This window comes from Mesocricetus auratus, unplaced genomic scaffold (genome assembly GCF_017639785.1).
Source record: "Mesocricetus auratus isolate SY011 unplaced genomic scaffold, BCM_Maur_2.0 Super-Scaffold_100676, whole genome shotgun sequence".
Taxonomy (NCBI): domain Eukaryota; kingdom Metazoa; phylum Chordata; class Mammalia; order Rodentia; family Cricetidae; genus Mesocricetus; species Mesocricetus auratus.
This window is the reverse complement of record NW_024429266.1, coordinates 13,104,105-13,129,958: the sequence shown is the minus strand read 5'-3', so window position 1 is coordinate 13,129,958 and position 25,854 is coordinate 13,104,105. Positions and strand designations below refer to the sequence as shown.

The 25,854-nt window shown below is 47.1% G+C and overlaps 1 protein-coding gene across 1 annotated transcript; it reads left to right on the top strand.

Annotated features, from left to right (window-relative positions):
- The first annotated feature begins 4,361 nt into the window (after positions 1–4,361).
- On the top strand, positions 4,362–17,712 carry Sde2 (SDE2 telomere maintenance homolog). Its single transcript, XM_005078134.4, has 7 exons — positions 4,362–4,524; positions 7,243–7,360; positions 8,245–8,356; positions 9,172–9,341; positions 11,287–11,401; positions 13,469–13,946; positions 15,799–17,712. The coding sequence occupies exons 1-7, from the start codon at positions 4,405–4,407 to the stop codon at positions 16,018–16,020; spliced, it is 1,335 nt and encodes a 444-aa protein (XP_005078191.2). The 5' UTR covers positions 4,362–4,404; the 3' UTR covers positions 16,021–17,712.
- Positions 17,713–25,854: the final 8,142 nt, after the last annotated feature.

Below are 25,854 nucleotides of genomic sequence, written 5' to 3'. Positions count from 1 at the left end.
TAACACGTCAGAGGCTGAAGTAGAATTGCTGGGAGTTTGACAACAACCTGGACTATTTTACTGAGATCAGGGCCACTGTGGGGTAGAGTGGAGCCTTGCTTTTGTTTTTGTTTTAGCTGCCTTTGTCTTGTCATTGCATCCCAGATTCTGTACTGAAAATGAGAAATTCTCTCCCTTTCCCCTCTTCCACAAGAGTCATCCATTAATATCGCAGTTTTCTACCGGTATTTTCTCTCTTGCTGGAACCAGAATTCCACTCTGATACAGGTGCTCCTGCCAGACAAGGAGCTTCCCACACCACCGTTTGAAGCACCCTGGGCCAGCAGACCGGAATGTGACTGCCTGGCCACCTGATTGGGAGGAAATCTTCCCCTGGACTCAGCAATCCTACCTGACCCAGCCAGGGGAGCCTGGCAGCTCAGGGAAACACCTGGTAAGTAGAAGAGCTGAGGGCCAGAGCCCAGAAAGCAGACACACATCCTCTTCCTCGGCAGAGTAAGAAAAGGTGTACAGAAAGGGCTCTAGGTCCTTCCGGAGGAAGACAGAGTACGAAGGTTTGGATATGGCTCAGGCTCCCAAAGCACACGTTAGACTGTAATCTGCATGAGGAGACATTAGGAGGTGGGACCTTTCACAGGTGATTAGGACTCTGCATAAATGAATGGATTAATCCGTCTGTGAGATTAACGGATTATTGGGCCACGCTTTAAACACCAGTGTGGCTGGAACTCTTCTCTTACTGTAGACTCTCATTACCTTGGATTAGAGCTGTGAGTCAAAAATAAGGCTTCCTTTGTTGTTGTTGTTGTTGTTTTTCAAGACAGGATTTCTCTGTAGCTTTGGAGCCTATCTTGGAACTTGATCTGTAGACCAGGCTGGTCTTGAACTCAGAGATCCACTTGCCTCCACCTCCTGAGTGCTGGGATTAAAGGCGTGCACCACCAACACCCGGCAAATTTCTTTCTTTCTTTCCTTCTTTTTTTTTTTTTAAGACAGGGTTTCACTGTATTGTTTTGGAGGTTGTCCTGGCACTTGCTCTGTAGACCAGGTTGGCCTTGAACTCACAGAGATGTGCCTGCCTCTGCCTCCTGAATGCTGGAATTAAAGGCAAATTTTTACATTAACTTGTGTCTATGTGCACACTTGGGCATAGTGTGTGTGTGTGTGTGTGTGTGTGTGTGTGTATGTGTGTATGTGTAGGTCAGAGGACAACTTGAAGTTGTCAAGAAGTCTCTCCACAATGTGAGTTCAGGGGCTTGAACTTGGGTGCAAGGATCCTGCCTCAATGAGCGGTTTCCCAAGCCTGCCTGCCTTCGGATTTCTCAATGAAACAAATTGCTTGATGGTGAGAACAAAGGTAAAGAATAGTTGTAAGCTAGTGTTTCTGGTACAATGCAGACTCCGGTGACGTTTTTTGGCTACAGGAGGGACCGGATTTATCTATGGTGTCCACTATGAAGGAAGTGCTTGTTGTCAGTACAAAGAAGTAGGCTTGGGCTTCTAGATTCAGCATTGGCTGTGGGTCCAGTTTTCATCGCTGCTCTGCTGCTTTTTCTGCCCTCCTTTTCCGCAGCATCAGTGTCTAAACACAGCCTTTTCTACCCCTGTTTCCACCTCGCCCTGGATGCTTCCTGTGATTTTCTATCCAATAAGAGAAGGAGAGTGGAGTTTTGCTTTCCCTGGCAGCCAAACATCTTGGAGCTTGCTCCAGGCTCCGCCTCCCACACATGCACCTCCAGTGTGGACTCCTAGGCTCTTCCCCAGAGGCTGTTTTTCCATCCCAGGCGCTCACCTTATTGTTCCTAGGGCTGAAGCTGTCCTGTAAGACAACACTTGCCCATGTGGGAGTTGATGGCAGTTTTGTGTTGGTGGCACTAGAGGAGTCAGCTTGTCCCATTGTCCTTTGTCACGAAAATAATATTAATAGCTTTTCCTTTCCACTGAGCCTGAACATGGCTGAAAGCACAGAAGAGTGCCTGGCATGTCACACATGGAGGGAACCTGGAAAGTCACCGGTTGAGGAGTCTTGCTGTTGTTTGTGGAAAGTGCCAGTACCCAGCTCTGCTTCCTGCCCTCACAGAACAGCATGACATTTGGCTCAATCAAGCCCCTGTCATGGGTTGCCACACAAACATCGCCTGTCTTGTGCTGTCATTTCCTGGCGGTGAACAATCATTCCACATTGCCTCAGGATGCTCTCATCATGTCCCTCTGGTGGCTGCTGAACCAGTCCTCAAAAAGCAGATGCACAGCTGGAGTCCTTCTTTTGGGGACAGAGGTGGGAACACAGCCCGTGTGGCTTCTCTGGAAGAGCACCAAATGTGCAGTCCTAGGAGCACAGCTGCCCCCCCCCCCACCATTAGCTTGTCACAGTCACCATTAGCTTGTCACAGCCACACACGTGCCTTCCTGTCATTTCTTCATCTGACACCATGAGATTGGGAAAGTGGCAGCAGCAAGTCTCTTTTTACACAACACTGACTGGCCTCACGCCGTAAGCACTGGCCTCTGGATATGACAACATCGCTCCAAGCCCCTAAACTAACCAGTTGTCTTTCTAGATCTTTCCTCAATTAATATGCATTGTGTTCTCAGCTACATCTTTAGCCTCCAGTGCCTCACTTTCTCCCATTACTTAAATGAATTTACAGAGACCAATTCAAGTTGATTTCTGTATCCTCAGCGTAATGTTTTGTTGGTGGAAAATATGTTTCTGAAGATGCACACTGGGAATAATTGTTAGCAATTCATCAAATATCCAACTAATATCTATGTAACATCTACGCTGTGTTTAACAGATTGCTCAAGAGGTTTGTGTCCTTGAAAAGTTAATGATTAGTTCGTATTTTAAATCACAAATGCTTGCTCATTACTTGGACCTTTTTTGTAATAGGAATTTAAATACAAACAAGGTATTAAAAAGTGAATTCATTCAGACATTAGGTTTGGGGAGTAGTAGATTGAATGTTAGCAATAAATGATGTGGACTTGCCTTGCTAAAAGGAAATCCTTCTGGAACCTTCCAGCTTCCAAAGCATTATCCTGACAAGGAAATGTTACATAACCCCAAACTGACCATTATCTGGTTATTTGCCGCGGCAGAAGCTGCCAGACTCTCGAAATAGTTATTTCTGATTCCAAAAGGTGGAAATAATAAAGAAGCAGTTAGGTCTACACGCTAAAGGATGGAATGGGAAAAGATTGAAGGTCATGTGCTTCCCAGTTTGTCCTGCTTACATATTGATGAGCCGCCCACCGACACAACATACTTTGTGTAATTTTTCTTCATCTCCCGCAATTTTCATGGAGGCCCTGTCTCCTGCCTGTGTGTAATAACAACAGATCTATAACTTCACAGGAGTTAGAATCCTATTTTGTTCATTCTCAGAGTTAAAGGATTTCAGATTTTGTGCTTTTCCCTGGGCGATTAGTTCCATCTGCCTGCGTTTTAGCAGCCGAGAGCATGGCTCTATGGGCCAGCGCATCTGTGTTCAGGAGCCGGTTACCTCCGGATAATACTCCCAGCTTCACACTAGCAGCTTTAAATTGTTCAGCATTTTGGAAACACCATCATCCCGCATATTAAATATTAAGGGCCTCCCTCAGCGCCCGAACCTTAAGGTTACTCTGTAAAATCTGCGCGAGTGTTTCCATGGTGCAGAATGAACGTTGCAGCGAGGTTTTTTGGAAGCAGCATGGCTATAACCGTCATCCCTGCCCCTGCCGTTCACAAGGGCCCATTTGCTGTGAAATATTTTGAAAACACAGCTGAAGCGGGGACAGCGCCGAGCGCCAAGCATGCAAAAACGAGAACGAGCCGAACGTGATGGAAGGACGGAGGGGGTGACAGCTTCAGGAAACTACGCGGGCAGAGGCAGTGGTTAGGGGACCACTGGGGGCCGTTCCCCAGGAGTTGGGAGGCCGGGCGGGTGGAGGAAGCCGCCACGGGGCCCGCGTTCTCCCCGCAGCATCTGGGAGCAGGGCCTGCCGGGCCACAGTCTTCCCAGAACCAAAAATAGCTACACAAGCGCGAGTGGCGCTGGGCCTGCGGCGCTGGGCGGAGCTACTGCCAGCAGCCTTATCGCTCACAGCCCAAGCGCTGCGCCGCGCCCAGAGCCGGCTCTTTATAGCCAGTCCCTCGAGCCCCGCCCTGGCAACCGCCCTTAGCAACGCCTAGCCCCGGCGCTCCGCGGTCTTATCGGCCTCCGGCAGGCCTTTCCTGTCCCCTCCCCCACACCAGCCTCGCGACGCCGGGCCACGTGACTGCCCTCCGGAAAGGCGGGGTTGAGTGGCAGCACGCGGGGCGGGGCTGGGGGGGGCTGAGGCCTTGCGTCATCAAGATGCGTCTAGCTGGTGGTGTCGCTTAGTGCTTGTCACCGGCTGGAGGCTCCGTCTGAAGGCGAGATGGCGGAGGCTGCGGTGCTGGCGTGGGTTCGCGGCCCCGGAAGCGGGTGCAAGGCGCTGCCGTGTGCCTCGGACAGGTGCTCCGTGCGCGAAGTTATCTACCGACACTGCCGGGAACGGGTGAGGCTCGCGGTCGCCGGAAGGTGGGGGGCGGACTAACCGATCGGTATTGGGGCCGTCCTCTGGTAGTCTGTGGCCCCCACGTCGTAAGAAAAAACAAAAGCCAAATTACGGCTCTTGGATTAGAAACTCTGGCTCTGTTTCTTTATACCTAAATTATAAATAGAAACATGCTTTTTTATCCACCCATTTGGAAACCCTGTTAGTCCCAACCTAGAGAACCGGTCTTAGCCAAAGGACGTTTAGGGAAGGCCACGGATTCATCAGGTCACTCGTCAGTCACTCACGGGTTCTGTTGACACCATAGGTTCTTGGCCCTCCTGAGAGTTTCATAAATACACGCGGACAAAAGGAACAGGCAGAAAGTCGTGTACTTATGAAACTGGTCAAGGACTTCTAAAGTTGTGCACTTTGTTTGGGTTTCGAACTCGCTCTGTAGACCAGGCTGGCCTCGAACTCACAGAGATCCTCCTGTCTCTGCCTCCCAAGTGCTGGGATTAAAGGTGTGCGCCACCACCACCCGGGTAACAATAGAATTTTGACAATGAGAAGTGTTAAGGACATTTTTGTTGAAGGGCCTAGAAATAAATACAGCTGGGCATAATGGTTTATGCCTGTAATCTCCACTTGAGAGGTGGAGACAAAAGGATTGGGAGTTATCAGCCTCTTTGTAGTGAATTTGAGGCCAGCCCGGACAACATGAGCCCCGTTTCAAAGCAAAACAGCATGTCTCTGGTCTCTGAGGGCATTTGCACTGATATGCCCATACCTACATGCAGACAGACATAATACACCTACACATAACTAAAAATAATAGAACTCTTTTTTTTTAAAAGAAAATACAGCTTTGGTTTGTTTTGTTTTTTAAATAAGCAATTTTGTTTGCACATAAGTTTCTGCCTTCACATTGAAGTCTTTCAGAGTTTTGCAGCCAGTTGGTGGTACACACCTTTAATCCCACATGGGAGAGGCAGAGGTAGGTGAGTTTGAGAACAGCCAGGGCTACGGAGAGAGACCCTGTCTCAAAAACAAAAACAACCAATTTGGAAAGACCATGTATATGCCACTTAGGGATGCTAAAGTGGTTTTTTAGTTTATAAACATTAATGTGAGGTGGGTCTTTACAATTTAAGGTGGACATCTGTGTTTGCAGTGGTGTCTTCTGTATGTTCTCTCCACTGAGAGGAGAGAGTGTTGTTGTCTTCACACTGGTGCTTCTGCCTTCCAGCCATCATCTGTGAGTGAACTGTCCTTATCCTACAAATAGTAAAAAAACTTTATTTTTATTTTATGTGCTTTGGTGCATGTGCCATGTTGTCGGGTCTCCTGGAACTGGAGTTACAGACAGTTGTGAGCTGCCATGTGGGTGCTGGGAATTGAACCTGGTCCTCTGGAAGAGCAGTTGGTGCTCTTAACCTCTGAGCTTTCTCTCCAGCCCATCCTACAAATAATTTGTAATTACCTCCTTTGCACAGTTAAGGTTCAGCTGTCAACTTGATATATCCAATGGGATTCTCAGCTGGGGGATTGTCTCTGTCCAGCTGACTTGTGGAATTGTCCAGGACTCATGTTCTTGATTGCTAATTGCTGAGGAAAGCCAAGGCTGCTGTGGGTGGTGCCATCCCAGACAGGTGGACCTGGGAGGAGTAGCCAGAGAGCAAGCCAGAAAGCAGCGTCTCTCCGAGGTTTCTGCTTCTTCTCCTGCCAGAGTTCCTTAGAGATGGACTGTGATCTGATGTGAACTGAAATGAATCCTTCCCTCCCCTGGTTGGTTTTGGTCGTGGTATTCATCACAACAGAAGAGTAGTCAGTTTTAGTTTTCAGCACATACTGAGTTTATCACGTGACACAGTAGGCCATGGCCGTCGAATACATACATCACCATCAACTCTTCTTCCCACTGGCCTCTTTTCTAGTCCTTGGCTGCTGGCTCTTCTCCCTAACTCTGAAGTCCTCGGGGTTAATCTGCTGACCTTTTTCCTGATAACTTCCTCTCACGTGATTTGTATACAGTCACATGGCTTTAAGTGACATTGGTGTATTGGTGGGGGGGGGTTGGTTTGCTTTGATTTCAGGGACAAGGTCTCTCTTTTATGTAGTGTTGACTGTCCTGGAACTTACTATGTGGACTGACCAGGCTGTCCTGGAACTCACAGAGATCCTCCTGCCTCTGCCTCCCAAGTGCTGGGATTAAAAGCGTTGTCACCTTGCCAAGCCAGTAGTTTTATTTAGAGTAAAACCTAAACTCCTCACTGGGCATGATGATATCTCTGCGCTGAAGACCAAGGCAGGAAGATTGCAAATGTGAATCTCAAATAGGTTACATGGTGATGTGCCACCTCTCCAAAAACAAAACAACAAATACACCCCTGCCTTTACTGTCTCCCTACCTACACAGGTCAGGATGGCTGGCAGGTTTAAGCTTTGGGTCAGTTTTGGTATTAAAATGACTTTTTTTATTTACCATTTTATAAAGGAGAAATGAGTGAGACTTGTGCATTGCTAGATCTGAGCCCTGTGTGGTCTGCTACTCAGGTGACCTATGAGAGGAAGAAGGTGATGGTGGAAATTGCACCCAAACAGAGAAGTCATTGTTGTTTTCAGCTTAACAAATAGTAATCCAACCTGTTAGCTGTTTGTAACAAGATTAATAAAAGAAGAAGAAGCTAGGTCTCATCTGGTGTCAGAAAGGCATTAAAGACTTAATCTTACCTCTAGGCAATTCCTGTGGACTGCTTCTTTGTGAAATGTAACGGAGTCCTCGTTACCGCCAGCGACACAGTGCAGCATGGAGCTGTGTACAGTTTGGAGCCCAGACTTTGTGGAGGGAAAGGAGGTAGGATATGATGTTGGTGGCTTGTTGTAACAAGTCTGTGGTTCCTAACAGTGTGTTTGAAATTAACAAACTTGTTGGTTTGTGGTATATCAGCCTTGTTTTGCCTTGTGAAACCATTTTTGCTCCGTTTTGGGTGATCTTTTTGGTTTATTATTCTTTTTGAGAAAAAAATAACTCATACTCTTCCTCAGATACTCTTCACTTTATTTGTGGAGACATTTCTTTCTTTCTTTTTTTTTTTTTTTTTGGTTTTTTTTCCGAGACAGGGTTTCTCTGTGGCTTTGGAGGCTGTCCTGGAACTCACTTGGTAGTCCAGGCTGGTCTCGAACTCACAGAGATCCGCCTGCCTCTGCCTCCCGAGTGCTGGGATTAATAAAGGCGTGCGCCACCAACGCCCGACCTTGTGGAGACATTTCTTACTGACCCTGAACTTGCCTGTTTGGCCAGTGAGCTCCGGGGATCCTCTAGTTGTGTTGCTGGGGCTATAAGCACATGTCCTTGTATCTAGCTTTTGCATGGATGCTGAGGATCCAGAACTCAGTTCCTTATGCTTGTACAGCACTCACTTTACTGACCAAGCTGCCTCAGAAGTCCCATCACATAATTCTTCACCTAGGAATCTTGGAGTCTCTGGCATTGACTAAAGCCTTTCATTGATCCTACCTATACAGTACAGCATTTCAGGAATACAAAGTGAAAGGCAGAAAACAGAAAGCTAATCAGAATGATCAGTACCTTGTATCCTGGGTAGAAACCTTGATGCTCATCTCCTTTTCAAAAAGAAAATGGAAGAATGTGGAGTTTAGTCTTAGTCTTGTGCTAATCTGGCTTGTATCAGTCCTTGGCATCCTTAACCACTTAATCCATACCTGTATCGATTTCAGGTTTTGGGTCTATGCTTCGAGCACTTGGTGCTCAGATCGAGAAGACAACCAATCGAGAAGCCTGCCGGGATCTCAGTGGGAGGAGATTACGAGATGTCAATCATGAGAAAGCGTAAGATATCCACCTTGTAGTTAGTTGTCTCTTCCAGTGTGTTGACATTAAGCATGACACACCTTTCTGGAGAAGTGTCACTATATGAATAGGAGTGCCTCTTGCAAGCATCAGAGAGGAAGTTTTAGTAAACCCAGGCATTATAATCCATCACCTGATGCAATGGAGAGATTGGTGAACTGTTGTATGTGAAGTGTTGTTGATGAGATACGGCATACAGTCTCACAGTAAACTTGAGTTTTGTTTGTCCGTTGTGGTTTTGTTTTTTGAGACAGGGTCTCTCTCTGTGTAGCGTGGCTGGCCTTTAACTACTATGTAGACCATTGGCTTCAAACTCACAGAGATCTATCTGCCTCTGCCTGTCATTGCTGGATCAAAGGTGTGCGATACCAGGTCTTTAAGTAAACTTGACTAATAAGTAGGAGCATGAGTGAGACTAGCAGAATAGCAGTGCAGTTTGGTGGTAGAGCGTTTGTTTGCTTAAGGATCTGGGTTTGATCCCTGTGATCACCCCATCACCCCAATAATGGTAACAGTACAGAGGCTATCTAATCAGTGGTGGTTAGTAGCAAGCATTGTGTCATGTGCGAGACTGTTCTGGACTTTTGTGTTACTCAGAGCTGGAGGGTTTTCTTTTATTTTAATAACACATCATCATAAACAGGTGAGTAAGTGTTACTATGACTACGGGGCCATTAAGCAATAAGTTTTTCATCTGCATTGTAGTATTGGGTCAGTTTCATATGTGTGGTCTGCCACTGATCTAAATGCTGTGTATGATTCATTCACTCGGTCACGTCTCCATTCTTCCCCAGGATGGCCGAGTGGGTAAAACAGCAAGCTGAGCGGGAGGCTGAGAAGGAGCAAAAGCGCCTGGAGAGACTGCAGCGAAAGCTTGCCGAGCCTAAGCACAGCTTCACCAGCCCCGACTACCAGAGGCAGTGCCATGAGATGGCTGAGCGTCTGGAGGATTCCGTCCTCAAAGGTGAGAGCGAGGATTGCTCTGCTCTGCAGGCCCCGGAGCCATAAGCTTCACAGCACTCACTCTCTGTGACAGTGGCCTTGAGCTCTTTGGAAGAGGAAGATGAACGCCTTGGAACCCTTCTCCTTTTACCACATGCTAACACCTACACCTAGCACAACACAGACGCAACATCTGGCAGGCTTAACCTCCAAATTTCTTAGACTTTTGGGCCCCAGGGAAGAGCATCTTTTCTCTCTTGGTTATTAGCTTAGCCTTTAATGGCTGAGCCATCTCTCCAGTCCATCTTTTCTCTTTCTTTCTTTAGTTTTGTTTTTGTTTTTGGAGATAGGGTTTCTCTGTGGCTTTAGAGACTGTCCTGGAACTAGCTCTTGTAGACCAGGCTGGTCTCGAACTCACAGAGATCCGTTTGCCTCTGCCTCTAAGTGCTGGGATTGAAGGCAGGCGTGCACCACTGCTGCCCCGCCCCCACCACCCAGCAACCTCAGATATTCTTTTAAGCATCCAGAGCAGTGTCCTGGGCTTGTTATGAATGTAGTTGATTTAAAGTGTCCTGTTCATCAAAAAGGCTGTGGTAAGACAAGAAAGACAAATGCATGAAAATAGCCTCAAGGTGCACATTGGTGGTTTCTTTTTTTTTTTTGTTTTTTTGTTTTTTTTGTTTTTTGAGACAGGGTTTCTCTGTATTGTTTTGGAGGCTATCCTGGAACTCGCTCTATAGACCAGGCTAGCCTCCAACTCATAGAGATCCACCTGCCTCTGCCTCCCGAGTGCTGGGATTAAAAGCGTGCACCACCAATGCCCAGCACACATTGATGTTTTTAAAATACTGTTCTAAAGACAGTCGGTAGTGGTGTATATCTTTAATCCCAGAACCTGTGAGTTCAAGGCCAGCCTGGTCTACAGAGTGAGTTCTAGTACAGCCAGTACTGTTATACAGAGAAACCCCGTCTTGGAAAAACTGAAAACAAAACGGAAAAAAGAAACCTGTTCTAAGCTGGATGTGGTAGTACATGCCTTTAATTCCAGCACTCAGGAGGCGGAGAGGCAGGGGGATCTCTGTGAGTTTGAGGTCAGCCTGGTCTACATTGTAGGTCAGTCAGAGCTACATAATAGAGAGACCCTGTTCTCCCCCAAAAAAATGAAGGAAGGAAGGAAGATAGGAAGATACTGTTCTGGGTACTGAGTGGGAGGCAGAGGCAGATGGATCTGTGTGAGTTCATAGTCTATACAGTAAGTTCTGAGCTAACCAGACCACACAGAAAAACCTGTACCTTAAACATAAACAAATAAGAGTGGTGGCACACACCTTTAATCCCAGGATTCAGGAGGTAGAGGCAGGTGGATCTCTAGTTTGAGGCCAGCCTGGTCTACAGAGCAATTCTAGGACAGCCAGGGCTACACAGAGAAACCCTGTCTTGAAAAACAAATAAATGAAGGTGCTGTGGTACTGTCGTAGCTGGGCATGATGGAGTGCCTGTGACCTTGACACTATGGCAGTGAAGACAGGATCAGGAGATCAGGGTCATCTTCAGCAACAGTGTGTTGAGGCTAGCATGGCTGATTGAGACCTTGTCACAGACAGCTATGGTATCATAATGCTTATTTGAAGTATTCTTTAATTTGAGATTAATTTCATAACCATATAAAAATTTGGCATGAAAAAATTTATATTTCCTCAGGTAGGAACAGCCATAACTAAATATTATGAAAAAAACATAAGGAAATTTGTCACTTTGTGTGCTATTTAAAAGAGTTTTTTTTACCATTCAGGAAGGCAGAGGTAGGGAATCTGAATTTGAGGCCAGCCTGGTCTACAGAGCAAGTTCCAGGACAGCCAGGGCTACACAGAGAAACCTTATCTCAAAAAAAAAGTTCTTATAAAAGATTATAGCACTTTCTACAACCCAGATTATGTCTTTACAGAAACATTTAATTTTCCACTTAGGTATGCAGGCTGCCTCCAGCAAGATGGTGTCAGCGGGAATCAGTGAGACTCGGAAACGGCCTAACAAGTCAAAGACAGACCAAGGAGCTGGAGCAAAGAGAAGGAAATGCTTTTGGTAAGTCTCCTTTGAGGACGTATAGTATTTCCATCTTTTTTGTTTTGTTTTGTTTTTCGAGACAGGGTTTCTCTGAGGCTTTGGAGGCTGTCCTGGAACTTTCTCTGTAGACCAGGCTGGTCTCGAACTCAGAGAACTGCCTGCCTCTCCGTCCAGAGTGCTGGGATTAAAGGCATGTGTCACCACCGCCCGGCTGATGTTCCCATCTTGTCTGTTAGCACAATTGTGTATACATTTGTAAGTGCATTGCTCTGTCTGCCAGGCCACCCTTCCACCTTGGGATTCTCTTGCATCAGCCTGCTGCTTGCATCACAGATCACCAACATGGGCCACCACACCCAGGGCTTGAACAAGCACGTTTTTAAGTAGCATTGATGGGAGCTCATTTGCAGAGTGCTTCAGTCTTTAGGTTTAGTTGACCGGCACCCTGTGCACCTCACTAGTGTTTTCTGCTGTGGACAACATTCCACCAAATCTGAATGATAAGGTTTCGTGCATGGTTTGTGTATGTGTGTGCACTTGACCATGCTCATGTGCATGGAGGCCAGAGGTAAGCATTGATGTCTTCCTCCGCTGCATCTCTAAAAAAGATTTATTTATTTATTATGTATAAAGCATTTTGTTTGCATGTATCCCTGCAGGTCAGAAGAGGGTACCAGATCTCATTATAAGTGGTTGTGAACCATCTTGTAGTTGCTGGGAATTGAACTCAGGACCTCTGGAAGAGTAGCCAGTGCTCTTAACCTCTGAGCCATCTCTCCAGCCCCCTCCATCTCTTTTTGATAGGGTCCCTCACTGAACTTGGAACTCATCTGTTTGGTTAGATTTGCTAACCAGCGAGTGCCAGGGATCCTCCTGTCTCTATTTCCTACTCCGCCCCTGTGCTGGAATTTCAGATGCTTCTACTTACCCTGGCTTTTTACATGGGTGTGGGGTTCTGAACTCAGGTCCTCATCATTGTATGTGTATGTCAGACCTTTACCAAACTGAGCTATTTTCCCAGCACTCGAAAGGACAGCTTTTCTCCTTTCATAGTGAAACATCGTATAACAAATAGCCTTTGTCATTTTTTCCCCAAGTTTGTTTGTTTGTTTGTTTGTTTTTTTCTTTTGAGCAGGGTTTCTCTATAGCTTTGGAGGCTGTCCTGGAACTGGAACTCACTCTGTAGACCAGGCTGGCCTCGAACTCACGGAGATCCACCTGCCTCTGCCTCCTGAGTGCTGGATTCAAGGCGTGCGCCACCACTGCCCTGCCAGTGTGTTTTCTTATGGAACCTAGGGCCACCAGCCCAGGCATAACATTATCCACAATGGGCTGGGCCCTTCCCATCAATCACTAATTAAGAAAATGCCCTGCAGGTTTGTCTTCCAGCCCTGTCTTATGAAGGCATTTTCTTAATTAAGGTCCCTTCCTTTCAGATGACTTTAGCTTTGTCAAATTGATGATATAAAACTACCCAGCACAGAAATTATGACTAAAGCATAGGGTGTTCTCCTTCTTTCTTGCTGGTACTGGGAGTAGAACCTAGGGCCTCACACATGCTAAGCAAGCATTCTACCACTGAGCGCCATCCTCAGACCCAAGGCTTTTCTAATTGTCAACAGTTGGAATTAATATGCTTGAGGGAAAATCTCAAGCAGAATTTTATTTTGTTTTTTAAAGATTTATTTATCATGTATACAGTGTTCTGCCTGCCTGTATCCCTGCAGGCCAGAAGAGGGCACCAGATTTCATTATGGATGGTTGTGAGCCACCATGTGGTTGCTGGGAATTGAACTCAGGACCTCTGAGCCATCTCTCCAGTCCCTCAAGCATAGTTTTAAAAGAATCATCATTTAAAAAAGAAGGAACTAAGAAAGTATTCCAGGCAGAGCATGTGTACCGAGGGAGAGCACTCCAATAAGAGCATGGCCCTCCTGTTGGGTTTTACATAGCTGAAGCAGTCCCTTCTAATTACACCTCTGGATACACTTCCTGAAGTTTACTTACTCGCCATCTCCAGGCAGCCCGCACTTTTAGGAGGTACAGGTTGGAAATGATGGCGCACCTTTCTGCTGTTTCCCACAGGTTGGGCATGGAAGGACTGGAGGCTGCTGAGGGCTCCAGTGCTGGAAGCTCAGATGATGACGACAGTGACGACGCCCCTGGTACTTCGGGGCTGAGCTGCTGTGCTCCAGAAAGTGGTAGTGATGGTGTTGAGGTGGCGGCTGACTGTCCTTGCAGTCCTCAGAGCTCAGGATTGAGCACACATTCCAAGTCGCCGGAGAAGCTTCAGAAAACCATGCCTGACCCTGACCCCAGGCAGGACATTTTGGAGAACACACAAACTGAGCTGGGAGAGACGTGTGCCAGGGAGCACAGTGAAAGGAAGATGGACACAGAAACAGAAGCGACTGTAGCAAAGGAGACAGAGGGTCCCACACCAACACAGAAGGACCAGGAGGGAGGAGTGCCTCGTGGGGACAGTGCTGCCATGGCTGTCTCTGGAAAAAATGGGGAAAGTGTTCCCATTGCTGACCTGGAGGGAGGCCACTCAGGAGACACAGTATGTTGGTTTGGTTTTGTTTTCCCTTTAAGAAAATTACATATGAAAAAAAAATTACGCGTGCGCGCGTGTGTGTGCGTGTGTCTATTATCTATATATAACTCTTGGTGACCTGGAACTTGTTGTGTAGACCAGGCTGGCCCCAAACGAAAGATGATATTCCCACCTGTACCTCTCCAACACTGGGATTATAGGCATGTGCCACCAACCCAGCCCTTTCTATTTCTTTTCAAATTATTATTATTTTATGTGAATGGATGTTCTGCCTGCTTGTATGTCTTCATGAAACAAGCCTGCTTGTTACCGGTGGAGGCCAGAAGAGGGCATTGGATCCAGTGGAACTGGAGTTACAGATGACTGTGAGTTACCTCATAGGCACTGGGAATCAAAGCCAGGGCCTCTGGAAGAGCAACCAGTACCCTTAACCACATAGCCACCCATCTCTGCAGCCCATGTTTAGTTTAGTTGTTTTGTTTTGAGATAGGGTCTCATTTCTCTGATTGGCTTGGAACTCACCCTGTAGTTCAGGCTGTCTTGAACTCAGCAATCCTTCTCAGCCTTCCAAATCTATGATCACAAGTAATCCACTGTGTGTTTTCAAAGATGTGCCTCCTCTCCAACAGCTCATTTAATCCTAAATAGTGCAGATGTGAAGCCTGTTCCCCTGCAAGCTCTGGAGTTACACTGTTCACCACTAGGTGGTGTCTTTGATGCCATGTTTCATGAATTCTAAGACATGGCTTCACTTCTAGCTCCTTTTGTTGTTGTTTGTTTTAAGACCGGTTCACAATATAACCCAGCAGGCCTGGAACTACCTGTGTGGACCACTCTGGCCTAAATCACAGAGCTCCGTCTACTGCTCCCAAGCGCTGGCATAGTGGTGTGCATCACCATGCCTTCTTAGCTTTGGGGCTTGTTTGCTTGTTTGTTTTTTAGTGGTTTGTTTATTTGCTTGGTTGTTGAGGAGAAAGATTTTATTGAACAGGGCCATTGTGGGGGCTTAAGAGAGGAGAGAAGAGAAGAGGGCAGGTGGAGCAGGAGAGGAGCCGAGGATCTGACACCCTCACCCGGACGTGCATGCAGGCAAAACACCATTGTACATAAGATAAAGATAACTTTTAAAATTGATGTTTACTTAAACTAAAACAGTCTCCCTCTTTTTTTTTTTTTTTTTTTTTTCCTAGACAGGGTTTGGAGGCTCTCCTGAAACTAGCTCTTATAGACAGGCTGGTCTGGAACTCACAGAGATCTGGCTGCCTCTGCCTCTCGAGTGCTGGGATTAAAGGCATGCGCCACCATCACCTGGCTTAAAACAATGTTATATTAATACTAATCCCAATCCCTTCTCCCTCCCACCCTCCCTATAAATAATTTTTATTAAAAAACAAATGTGTTCCAAGTGGGAGTGTTGGCTCGTGTCTTTAATCTCAGACTCTGAATCTCTGCAGGGCTAGTTCCATGATAGCTATGGCTACACAGAGAAACCCTGTTTTGAAAAACAGGAAAAAGAAAAAATAAAAATGAAAAAAAAAGAGTGTTCCAAACTGGGACTGGTGGTATACACCAGCATAATATCCCAGCATTTGTGAGGCAGAGGCAGGAATATTACTGAACGTTTGAGACCAGGCCACATAGCAAGACCTTGTCTTAAAAGTCAAAAATAGATGCCAAGTATGGATAAGAAATTAGCTTTTTGTGTGTATCAGACTGCATATGGAATGGGGTCTAGATGGCAGGTCAACAGCTGGGTGGTGGCACAGTAACTAGCCCCTCATTGGAAATAGGATGTAGCTGGTAATTGTAGTCTTCATTGAGAGGAAGGGCGTCTTTAATTGTCTCCTTTTCCCGGCAGGCTCTCGGGCGGGAAGCTGTGGATCTGCTAACATTCAGCTCCGCAGCCGAGTTGGAGTCGCTGGGTTTGGAGAGACTCAAGTGTGAACTGATGGGCCTTGGACTGAAGTGTGGGGGCACCCTGCAGGAGCGTGCAGCCAGGCTCTTCTCTGTCAGGGGCCTGGCAAAGGAGCACATCGACCCAGCTCTGTTTGCCAAGCCTTCAAGAGGGAAGAAGAAGTGAATTTCCCTCAGAGCTCTCATGATTTCGACACTTCCTCTGACTTGATGTGGACGCGTGGCCAATGTTTCTGTTGATACTAAAAGCCAGTTTTTAATAACTCACTAGTAACTAGTCTCTTCATTAATACCTGGGCTTGAGGTTTTCATCGGAGGAAGAAAACTTTGTAGGTTATTTTACTTTCTTTTTGGTGTTTTTGAGAGAGACTCATAGCCAAGTTCCAGGGCTACACAGAGAAAAACAAACAAATTAAAAATTGATGGAGACTCACTCTGCAGTCTGGACTGACAAACAACGTTGTAGTTCAGCTTGGTCTCAAACTTGCAGTGATCCTTTTTGCAGTGATCCTGTCTCAGCCATGACCACTGCATCTGCTTTGTCAGGGGCTTATAAATTTCTTTGGTTTTATATTGTGTCACTTTGGTGGTGTTTTCAGGAAATTTATTTTTGGAAACAGTTATTCACCACTCATGGCAAAAACTTCTCTCTCTATCCAGTACTGAGTGTCTGTGTACTACCAGGGATGGGACCTAGCTGCTCCCAGGCCTCTCTCTCACTGGGGTTTATTCCATCTAGGGGTCTATTTTGTTTTGTTTGTGAATTGTTCTGTCACCAGCCTCATTGGCATTTGCTTTTTGTTTCCTCTTCTATGTACCTTGGGTTTTCTTTACTCAACTTTCTTTAGCTCCTTTAGATCACTGATTGTAGATTTTTCTTTTATTTATTTTTTTAAAGTAAATTGTCCAATTAGCAAATGTTTGTTTTTTCTAAATGTCTTACTGATACTGACTATTCAGGTCAGAAAATGCCTTGCTGTATACTATTGAAAAAAAAAAAACAAACACAGCAGTGGTGGCGCACGCCTTTAGTCCCAGCACTCGGGAGGCAGAGGCAGCCGGATCTCTGTGAGTTCGAGGCCAGCCTGGTCTATAGAGTGCCAGGACTACACATGCACTCAACTGGCAGGGGAATGTTCTGGAATAGTGGTTATGTGAATGGTTGGTAGGATTATTCCTACGATCTGTCTCTGCTCGTTTGTTTTCACAAGGAACTAAGAGAGAACATTAGAATCTCGATTATGATTGGAATTGTCTTAGCATTTGTTAAGTGATTGATTATGTATTAATTCAGTGATATTCCATGCATACGAGTTTCTGCATTGCCTTAAAATGTCTTGTTCTAGTTGGTTTTGGGTTTTTTATTTCGCCTTTGACTTTTTCACATTTATATACAGTGTATCTTGATCATGTCCACCCATTCCTACTTCTGTAATTGTAATGTTTTTACTTTATTTTTGAAGCTATTGTTAGGTTTCACTGCTGTAGTATATATTGGACAGTTCCCTTCGTCTCTGCGTTAGTTTCCTGTTCACCATGTATTTATCTCAAGTGTAGCCTGCAGCCTTTGCTCTTGTTTTCATAGCGTGTGTTTTCTGTGCATTTATTTTCTACACTGGGCTCCTACACACAGCATGCATTGTCTCTCACTTGTGTCTAATCTGTCTCGCCGTCGTTATCATCTGGTCCCTGTCTCTGATGACAAGTTGGTGTTGAGTCGCACAGTTTTTCTATCATAATGTGTTCTTTTGGGGGCTGTTTTCAGATGTGCCTAGATGTTGTCTACTGATTTTTTTAACCTTGGAGTTTGGTGAACTTTGTAAATTTATGCCATTAATTAAATTTGGAAAAAAATTAAGCTGTTGTTTCTTCACATTCCCCCTCCTCCATCCTAACATTTTTCTCTCCTTCTGGGAAATTTACAGGTATACATCCCACCGTGTGACTGTGCTTCCCTAAGTCACCAAGTCTGTTATTGTTCCCCTTACTCCCACCCACACATTTTTGTCCCATGGTTGTCCTGTTTCTATGATGCAGCCGAAATGAGTCTCTAAGACAAAGTTGCCTGGTCGAGGGGTCTGGAAGCCTTGGATCCCCACTTTGCACACATGTGGAGTTTCTAGATTATGGCTCTAGAGGAGCAGCCTAGACGCCATCAGCTCTGCTGCACAGCAGGGAACCTGAGAGATATTCCTATTGTCTAGGGAAGATCATTTGTCTAGTGTGGGTGGCTGAGCCCTCCTTTCAGACCATGTGACTATTCAAACCGTGAAAGGACATTTGAACGGGCCAGGCATGGTGGCTTGCACTTAGTAATACCTGGTACTGAAGGGCTAGCTTTGTCAACATAGCAAGACAAGACAGCACCCCCCAGAAAAAATTGTGGGTGCTGTGATCTGTTTATCTAAGTTCTAGTACCAATAAAGGCTTGGGGGTCAAACATGGGGTGAAAACCCGATAGTTCAGAGAAGTGGTGAAGGAGCGGCCTGCAGGGAGAGATCACGTGTCTGTAGCCCTCGGCTCCTCATGCGAGGGGCTTCTCCCCAGTAAAGCATCATATGCTTCCCTTCCCTGGACGCTTGCTGTGGCTTCGTATTCCTCCCCAGTTGACCTCTCCACACTTCCCAGATGGAAGAGGCTGCAAAACCTCTAAGTCCCTCCCTACTCCTTCCTGTGTGTCTTCCCTATCCATTTTCTTGGCTTCTCTATGCCTAATGCCAGTCGGCTAGCCACTGGCTCCACCCCCAACTCAAGGTTAACTTTATTAACGGTCTTGGGGTAGCACAGTGTGATCAAATATCCCACAGCAGTGCAGACCTTTAGATTTTACAGAGTCTGCTTTGTGAGATTAAATGTTCTTTGTACTAGCATGCCAGTTGGGCAGGCATACCTGAAGAATTTCTGTTGTCAAGGTAGAGTGCCTGGCCAGTGACCTTTCCTTTTGTTTTGTTTTGTTTTGTTTTGTTTTTTTCTTGGTTTTTCGAGACAGGGTTTCTCTGTATTGTTTTGGAGGCTGTCCTGGAACTCGCTCCATAGACCAGGCTGGCCTCGAACTCATAGAGATCCAGCTGCCTCTGCCTCCCGAGTGCTGGGATTAAAGGCATGCGTCACCACAAAGGTCTGGTTGTTCTCTCAGGTTGACAGTGCTCTGGTTGTGCCCTGCTGTAGTCAGCGCGGGTGTGTGAGCAGTCCTGAGCAACTCCCAGGCAGGTGCACCTTTTACTGGTGATTAGACAGGCCACCATCCTGACTGTCCCCGAAGTGTGCACGCTGAGTTTGCTTGTGGGTCCCTTCTGCTGCACTGCTGTGTCACACCGCTTACCCATCTGCATGTGGGGTGCTAATGGGCTTCTGTGGGTCCCCTTCACAAGAACTAATACCAAGTTCCTTTTAGAGGCAGAAGCCAAGCCAGTTTGAAGGGGCTCTTAGGGTGTCCCCACATGGAGGCTCTGGAGGTTAAATTGTGTGGTCTTGGAGCAGTCAGGTGTCAACATTCAGGGTGGCAGTGTCTTCCCAGAGGTAACAAAGGCTGTGTTGAAAGGGGCGGAAATGAGAGCGGCGGCCTGTGGGATACGGTCTTGGTCTTGCCAGAGAAGGCCTGAGTGACCTTAGAAAACTGACTGTGAGCTGGGCGTTGGTGGCGCACGCCTTTAATCCCAGCACTCGGGAGGCAGAGGCAGGCGGATCTCTGTAAGTTCGAGACCAGCCTGGACTACGAGTTCCAGGACAGCCTCCAAAACCACAGAGAAACCCTGTCTCGAAAAACCAAAAAAAAAAAAAAAAAAAAAAAAAAAGAAAACTGACTGTGATATGAGTTTCCCTTTATGAGTAGAGCTTCAGTATACAGCAGAAATTTGACATGATTTACAAGCCACTTGAATCTAACACATCTTGCTGGGTTTGGCCATGATGGTACAGGAGCCAAGGCAGGAAGATGGGAATTTTGCAAGCAGCCTAGGCTATAAAAAACAAACAATAAAAACAAAAAAGCCTGTTTAACACCCAATACGCTTCCAATAAGGATAAAAGCTGCGACTGTAGCTCAGTGATAGTATCTAGGGATTTAATGTATGAGGCCCTGAGTTTCATTTTCCCAGTAAGGAGAGCAAGGGATAAAGCTCAAAATGAGAAAACTATGAAGTAATTAGAGGTGCAGACAGGTCCCGCTGGAGTGTGATCCTGGCTGTTGCATGGAGCCTACTAGAAATCTCTAAGCCGGCCAAGTGAGCCACTTGGCCACTTGGTTGACTCGGCATAGGAATGCAGTTAATCTGAGGAGGATTGTCCCGTCTTTGTCCTTGAGGTTCAGTACATCTCTGAGGACAGCTCCAATGCTGTTTCCAACTGTGGATCACGGGCGGACTGCAAAGGCTTCATGGTGGAGTTTGCTCTGTGGACCCACGCCCACTAAACTCTGTGAGCAAAACAGTTGATGCCGTGCACCCAGACAATGTTGTTCCTCAGGATACTCCCTGCCATGGCTCCCGCCTTCCTCCAGTGCGGCCTCCTCCCTTGGAGCCTGAGCCCCTCCCTCTCCTGTCTGACCTCATTTTCTCTCTGCCTCGGCCACAGCAACTTCTGAGCAGGAATAAACCAGATGCTCCACTGTCACAACTCAACCCCGACTGGTTCCCGCCTGGGACAGGCATTGTTCCCTCAGACGTTCACAGAGATGTCACTGCTGCCTCTCTTCGATTTGAAGTGCCAAAGACAAAGCTCCCTCTGTGCATATCTCTATTTTATGTAAGGAGAACGGGCCTCCCCCGACATGGGGTCGCTCCGTGAGTATAGAGTTCTGTTTTGTTAAGTGTCCATACATAAAAGGTGGTGCAACCATAGTTGTTGGCTGAATTAATGTGCTGTGATATTCTAGTGTGCTCTATAGAACAACAAAGACTATTCTGAATATGCTCATCTTCAGAGTGCTTGAGCAAGTCTCAGAGCCCTCCCTTGGAAACCCCGCATAGGCACGTGTGCCTTTGGAGGTTGTTGAGAACAATGGCTAGAGACACTCGACCAAACACAGCCCATCAGATGTATAGTAAGATCCTGTCTCAAATACACTAAACAAAGCTGGGTGTCGTGCTGCAGACCATTAGTCTTTGCATTCAGGACACAGACACAGGTGGATCTCTGGGTTCCAGGTCATCCTGGTCTACAGAGTGAGTTAATGGACAGCCAGGGCTACAGAGACAAAACTAAACGAAAAACCTCTTGTGGCCACTAGAGTGCGCTGTGTTCTAAGTTGCAAGTGAAGCAAAGGGGAGGGAGTGGCTCAGCGGAGCCTGAGGACGGTGGTATGGGACAGCTATTGGCAGGGCACCGGATGCCCTAAAGCTTCGGCTCTCAACCCTACTACCCGCGGTGGGCTGCAAGTGGCTAGGGAGACTGGCCTGGACTTGACAGGGCTGTTTGTCTGACTTTGAAGTACTGGGAATTGAACTTAGATCCTTATGCTAGGCAATTGCCCCACCTATGGGATGTGTTCCCACCCTCCCTAACTCTTGAATCCTGATTTCATTTGTTTTCTTTCTACAGGTCACAAATAAAGCACTTATAGACACGGTCAACATTCCACAACACCATTACTCCTCTCTTTGATAGAGACAATATCCTGACCACTTGCTGTCATTTTAGAGGTGTGTGTGTGTGTGTGTGTGTGTGTGTGTGTGTGTTGGTGGGGGGTGAGGGTGGGGAGTTGGGGGATGGAGGGTAGGTGGGGTTGAGGATGTATTGAGTGGGTTCCATGGATGTTTTATTTTTGTGTTGTCAAGAAAACTCTTGAGTGAGTTTCCATTGCTCCTCCAAGGTCTTAGTGTGGCCTGGTCTCCAAATGGGTGGCCTCAGCCTCTGTGGGACTTTGTCACTCAGCACTGGCGTGGGGACAACCCTAGGCCTGCTACAGAAGCTGCCCTCAGACCTGGTGGAGCCCTAGATTGTCAAAAAAAAAAAAAAAAAGGCCAAAGAAGTCAAGGGTCGGATCTTGATGCCCAACACTGGTTATGGAACCAGAAAACTAAGCAGGGCAGGAGAGATGATGGCTCAGCAGTTAAGAATGCACATTGCGGCCAGGTGGTGGCGGCTTTAATATCAGCACTTGGGAGACAGAGGCAGTGAGTTCCAGGACAGCCAGGACTGTTACACAGAGAAACCCTGTCTTCAAAAAACAACAACAAAAAACCTGTGATTCAGAGCCTGGTGTGGTAGTTAGTGCATGACTTTAATCTCAGCACTCAGGAGGTACGGGCAAGCAGCTCTCTATGAGTTCGAAGCCAGCCAGGGCTACATAGCGATTCTGGGGCTAGCCAGAGCTGCATGGTGAGACACAAGGCTCTGGGTTCATCTCAGTTGCTGTAAATAAATGTGTTTGGATTGATACCAACACTTAGGAATACTATTAACCCTCCACAGCACAAGTGGTCATGGTCACCTAACTCATGAAGTGATCTGGACACCAGCTGGGCCAAGTGCAGTTGAAGACTCTGTGGTGGAGCATGGCAGCGGCGGCAGCGCATGCCTTTAATGCCAGCACTTGGAGTCCGAGGCAGGCAAAGCTCTGTGAGTGTGAGGCCAGCCTGGTCTACAACATGAAGACTATGGTAGACAACCACTGGGACCCTAAGAAGTAAGGGCCAATGGAGAGATTTCTATTGTGGGAAGAAGCAAGCATTCCTTCCCAGAGTCCCAATTATTTATTTTTCCTTTTTGTGATTATTTATGTGTATGAGTGTTTTGCCTGAGTGTATTTATTCTACATGTATGCAGTGCCATCAGAGGCCAGTAGAGGGTAGCAAAACCCCTGTAACTGGAATTCACAGTCAGTGTTTGCTGTTGCCAGGGACTGAGACAAATATGGGCCCTCTGCAAGAGCAGTGACCCACTTAACCGCCAGACACCTCTAACCCATCACTGACTTACACCCTGTCTCACTTCCTGTTCTGAGAGCAAACCATTGACACCTGTGAGCCTGGCCACATCCAATGGGCGCAACAGCAGTCTGGCTACTTACTGCCCTGTGGGCTGGCCAGGATGATGCTTGCTTTGCAGCCCAAGTGGTAGCACAAGTCCTCCAGCAAAGAGACAAGAGGTCGGCCAGGTCGAAGGATTATGCCCACCAGTCTGCTCCAGTCAACACGGAAGGCTCCACCCTCAGAGGAAGGAAACATTTGCTTAGAGGAAGCCAATGCAAATCCACGTTTCTCCACGATGGCATCAGGTGGTCCGTCCAGCCCAGCCACTGCATCTATGGTCTGTGTTCTGATGACAAATAGTGTTTGCCAAATGCTAAACTCTTTAAAGGCAGAACCAGTCTTTGTCTCCAATTATGATGGAATCTATTTCCCCAGCTCCGAGGTGTCTGACGACCCACAGCTGTAGGGTAGATGTTGGCCGAATACATGAACTGTGAGCTTAGCTAGCGGCCCAGAGCAACCCTTGTGCTGCCACCGAGTGATTGTTGACCACGAGAGGTTAAGGCTTCAGGAGGGTACCCACAGCAGGGGGGTCTGGGTTCAAATCCAAGTGAGGTAGACCTACCAGCTAAGGCTGAGTGACCTGGGACAAGGTGCCTTTGTGTGTTCTGGCCTCAGTTTCCCTTCTCAGAGTTCTCTGTTGTATCGGCTGTAAGAATGGGCTGAAAGTGATGGCAAGAAGCTTGGAGACATTTGCTGTGATGCGGGAGCCCTTGGGTTGGGATTAGAAGCTTGGAGACATTTGCTGTGATGCAGGAGCCCTTGGGTTGGGATTAGAAGCTTGGAGACATTTGCTGTGATGTGGGAGCCCTTGGGTTGGGATTAGAAGCTTGGAGACATTCGCTGTGATGCAGGAGCCCTTGGGTTGGAATTAGAAGCTTGGAGACATTTGCTGTGATGTGGGAGCCCTTGGGTTGGGATTAGAAGCTTGGAGACATTTGCTGTGATGCAGGAGCCCTTGGGTTGGAATTAGAAGCTTGGAGACATTTGCTGTGATGTGGGAGCCCTTGGGTTGGGATTAGAAGCTTGGAGACATTTGCTGTGATGTGGGAGCCCTTGGGTTGGAATTAGAAGCTTGGAGACATTTGCTGTGATGTGGGAGCCCTTGGGTTGGGATTAGAAGCTTGGAGACATTCGCTGTGATGCAGGAGCCCTTGGGTTGGGATTAGAAGCTTGGAGACATTTGCTGTGATGCGGGAGCCCTTGGGTTGGGATTAGGAACAACAGGACCTCTCAGTCATCTAAGGACGGTGGCCGAGTGGGGATCCTGCTTCCTGGAAAAGCTTCTCAAGGAGATCTTTGCACTGTCTAACCTCAGAGGCAGGAAGGAAGCTGCCGAGGACTGATGAGGGTGTGGGGGGTTCCTCATGCTGGGCCAAGCTGGACTCCGGGAGGCTTCTTCTCCCCTGATTCCACCATCTTGAACAAATTAGTAAGAAAGAGTGTTGGCATAGCAAGGTCACCTGAGGTCACCCCCTTGACCTTACCACCTCCATCCAGTCCTCAGCCACAACAGAGGGAGAGAGCGAGGAGTAAGCATTCCAGCAGCCTCTCCTTCCAGCTGGCCTCCCTTCTGAAGTCCTGCCCTCTCCCCCTAGTCTCTTCTGGCGTTCTTGCAGTTGGAAGTCCTCCACTTAGGGCTGGGGCCAGGGTGAAGTCCATGAGATACTCCCCTTGGGTACAAAATTTAAAGGTGCCAAAAAGCTCAGTAATCGAGACAATACTTTAACATCAAATATTCAAAATGAAGCCAGGCAGTGGTGGCGCATGCTTTTAGTCCCAGCACTCAGGCAACAGAGGCAGATGGGTCTCTGTGAGTTCAAGACCAGCACCAGCCTGGCCTATGGAGCAAGTGCCATGACAACCAGGGAGGCATCAGGGTCTCAAAAAAAATCTAGATAGATAGATAGATAGACAGACAGACAGACAGACAGAGAGACAGACTGGGGAGATGGCTCAGTGGTTAAGAGCACTGGCTACTCTTCCAGAGGACCTGCGTTCAATTCCCAGCACCCACCTGGCAGCTTACAACTGTCTGTAACTCCAGTTCTAAGGAATCTGACACCCTCACAGACATACATGTAAGCAAAACACCAATGCACATAAAATAAAAATACATACATACATACATACATACATACATACAGCAAGGAGTATTGGGGCACTCCTTTAATCCCAGCACTTGGGAGGCAGAAGCAGGTGGATCTCTGTGAGTTTGAAGCCAACCTGGTAAGACAAATCACCACCACCACCACCACCACTACCTACCGCATGCCCCAATTTTTTTCTTAAATAAACACAGAACCCATTTCTCACTTTCTCACTTATTTGCTGCGGTGATATAGTGTAGTATTTCCATACGGACAGTCTCCAGATTGCTATTTCTATCTCTGTTCTCCCGTCTTAAATGGAAGCTGTTCAAGAGAGGAGCTGCCTGCTGTTGTGTGTCTTAGGAAAAGGTCTCAATATATAGCCCAGCTTAGCCTTGAGACCCCATGATGCTTTTGCTTTGGGCTCTTGTGTGCTGGGACTGCGGGCGTTCCCCGACCACACTGGGCTCTGCGGCTGCACCCTGAAACTGTGGGCAGGCCTACTGTCCTGGTTTGCTCTTTGCCATGCAACTCTTAATTTTACTTTATTTTTATGATTCACTTTTTATGTGAGTGCTCTGCCTTCATGTACAGCTGCATGCTGGAAGAGGTCAGATCCCTTTATAGGTGGTTGTGAGCCACCAGGTGGGTGCTGGGAATTGAACCCAGGTCCTCTGGAAGAGCAGCCAGTGCTCTTAACTGCTGAGTCATCTCTCCAGCCCCTGCTGTGCAACTCTAATTGGCTTGGAATTTACTACGTAGCTGCCCTGGCTGGCCTTGACCTGGTGAAGCCTCCTGGATGCTGAACACACATATGCCTTTCGAGGATTAAGCACTAAGGCTCCGAGTAAATTTATCATAGCTGTAATCTTTCTCACTCTCTGAAGAGATTTAGGTGGGCCTCTCACAGGACATGATGGCATCTTTCTCCTATGGCAG

What these genes read in the sequence shown, in the direction of transcription:
- Sde2 (XM_005078134.4), top strand. Translation starts at nt 4,405, where the DNA reads ATGGCGGAGGCTGCGGTGCTGGCGTGGGTTCGCGGCCCCGGAAGCGGG. An exon ending in AAGAGAAGGAAATGCTTTTG is followed by an intron (nt 11,402 to 13,468) that starts GTAAGTCTCCTT and finishes TGTTTCCCACAG; the next exon opens with GTTGGGCATGGAAGGACTGG. An exon ending in GAGGCCACTCAGGAGACACA is followed by an intron (nt 13,947 to 15,798) that starts GTATGTTGGTTT and finishes TTTTCCCGGCAG; the next exon opens with GCTCTCGGGCGGGAAGCTGT.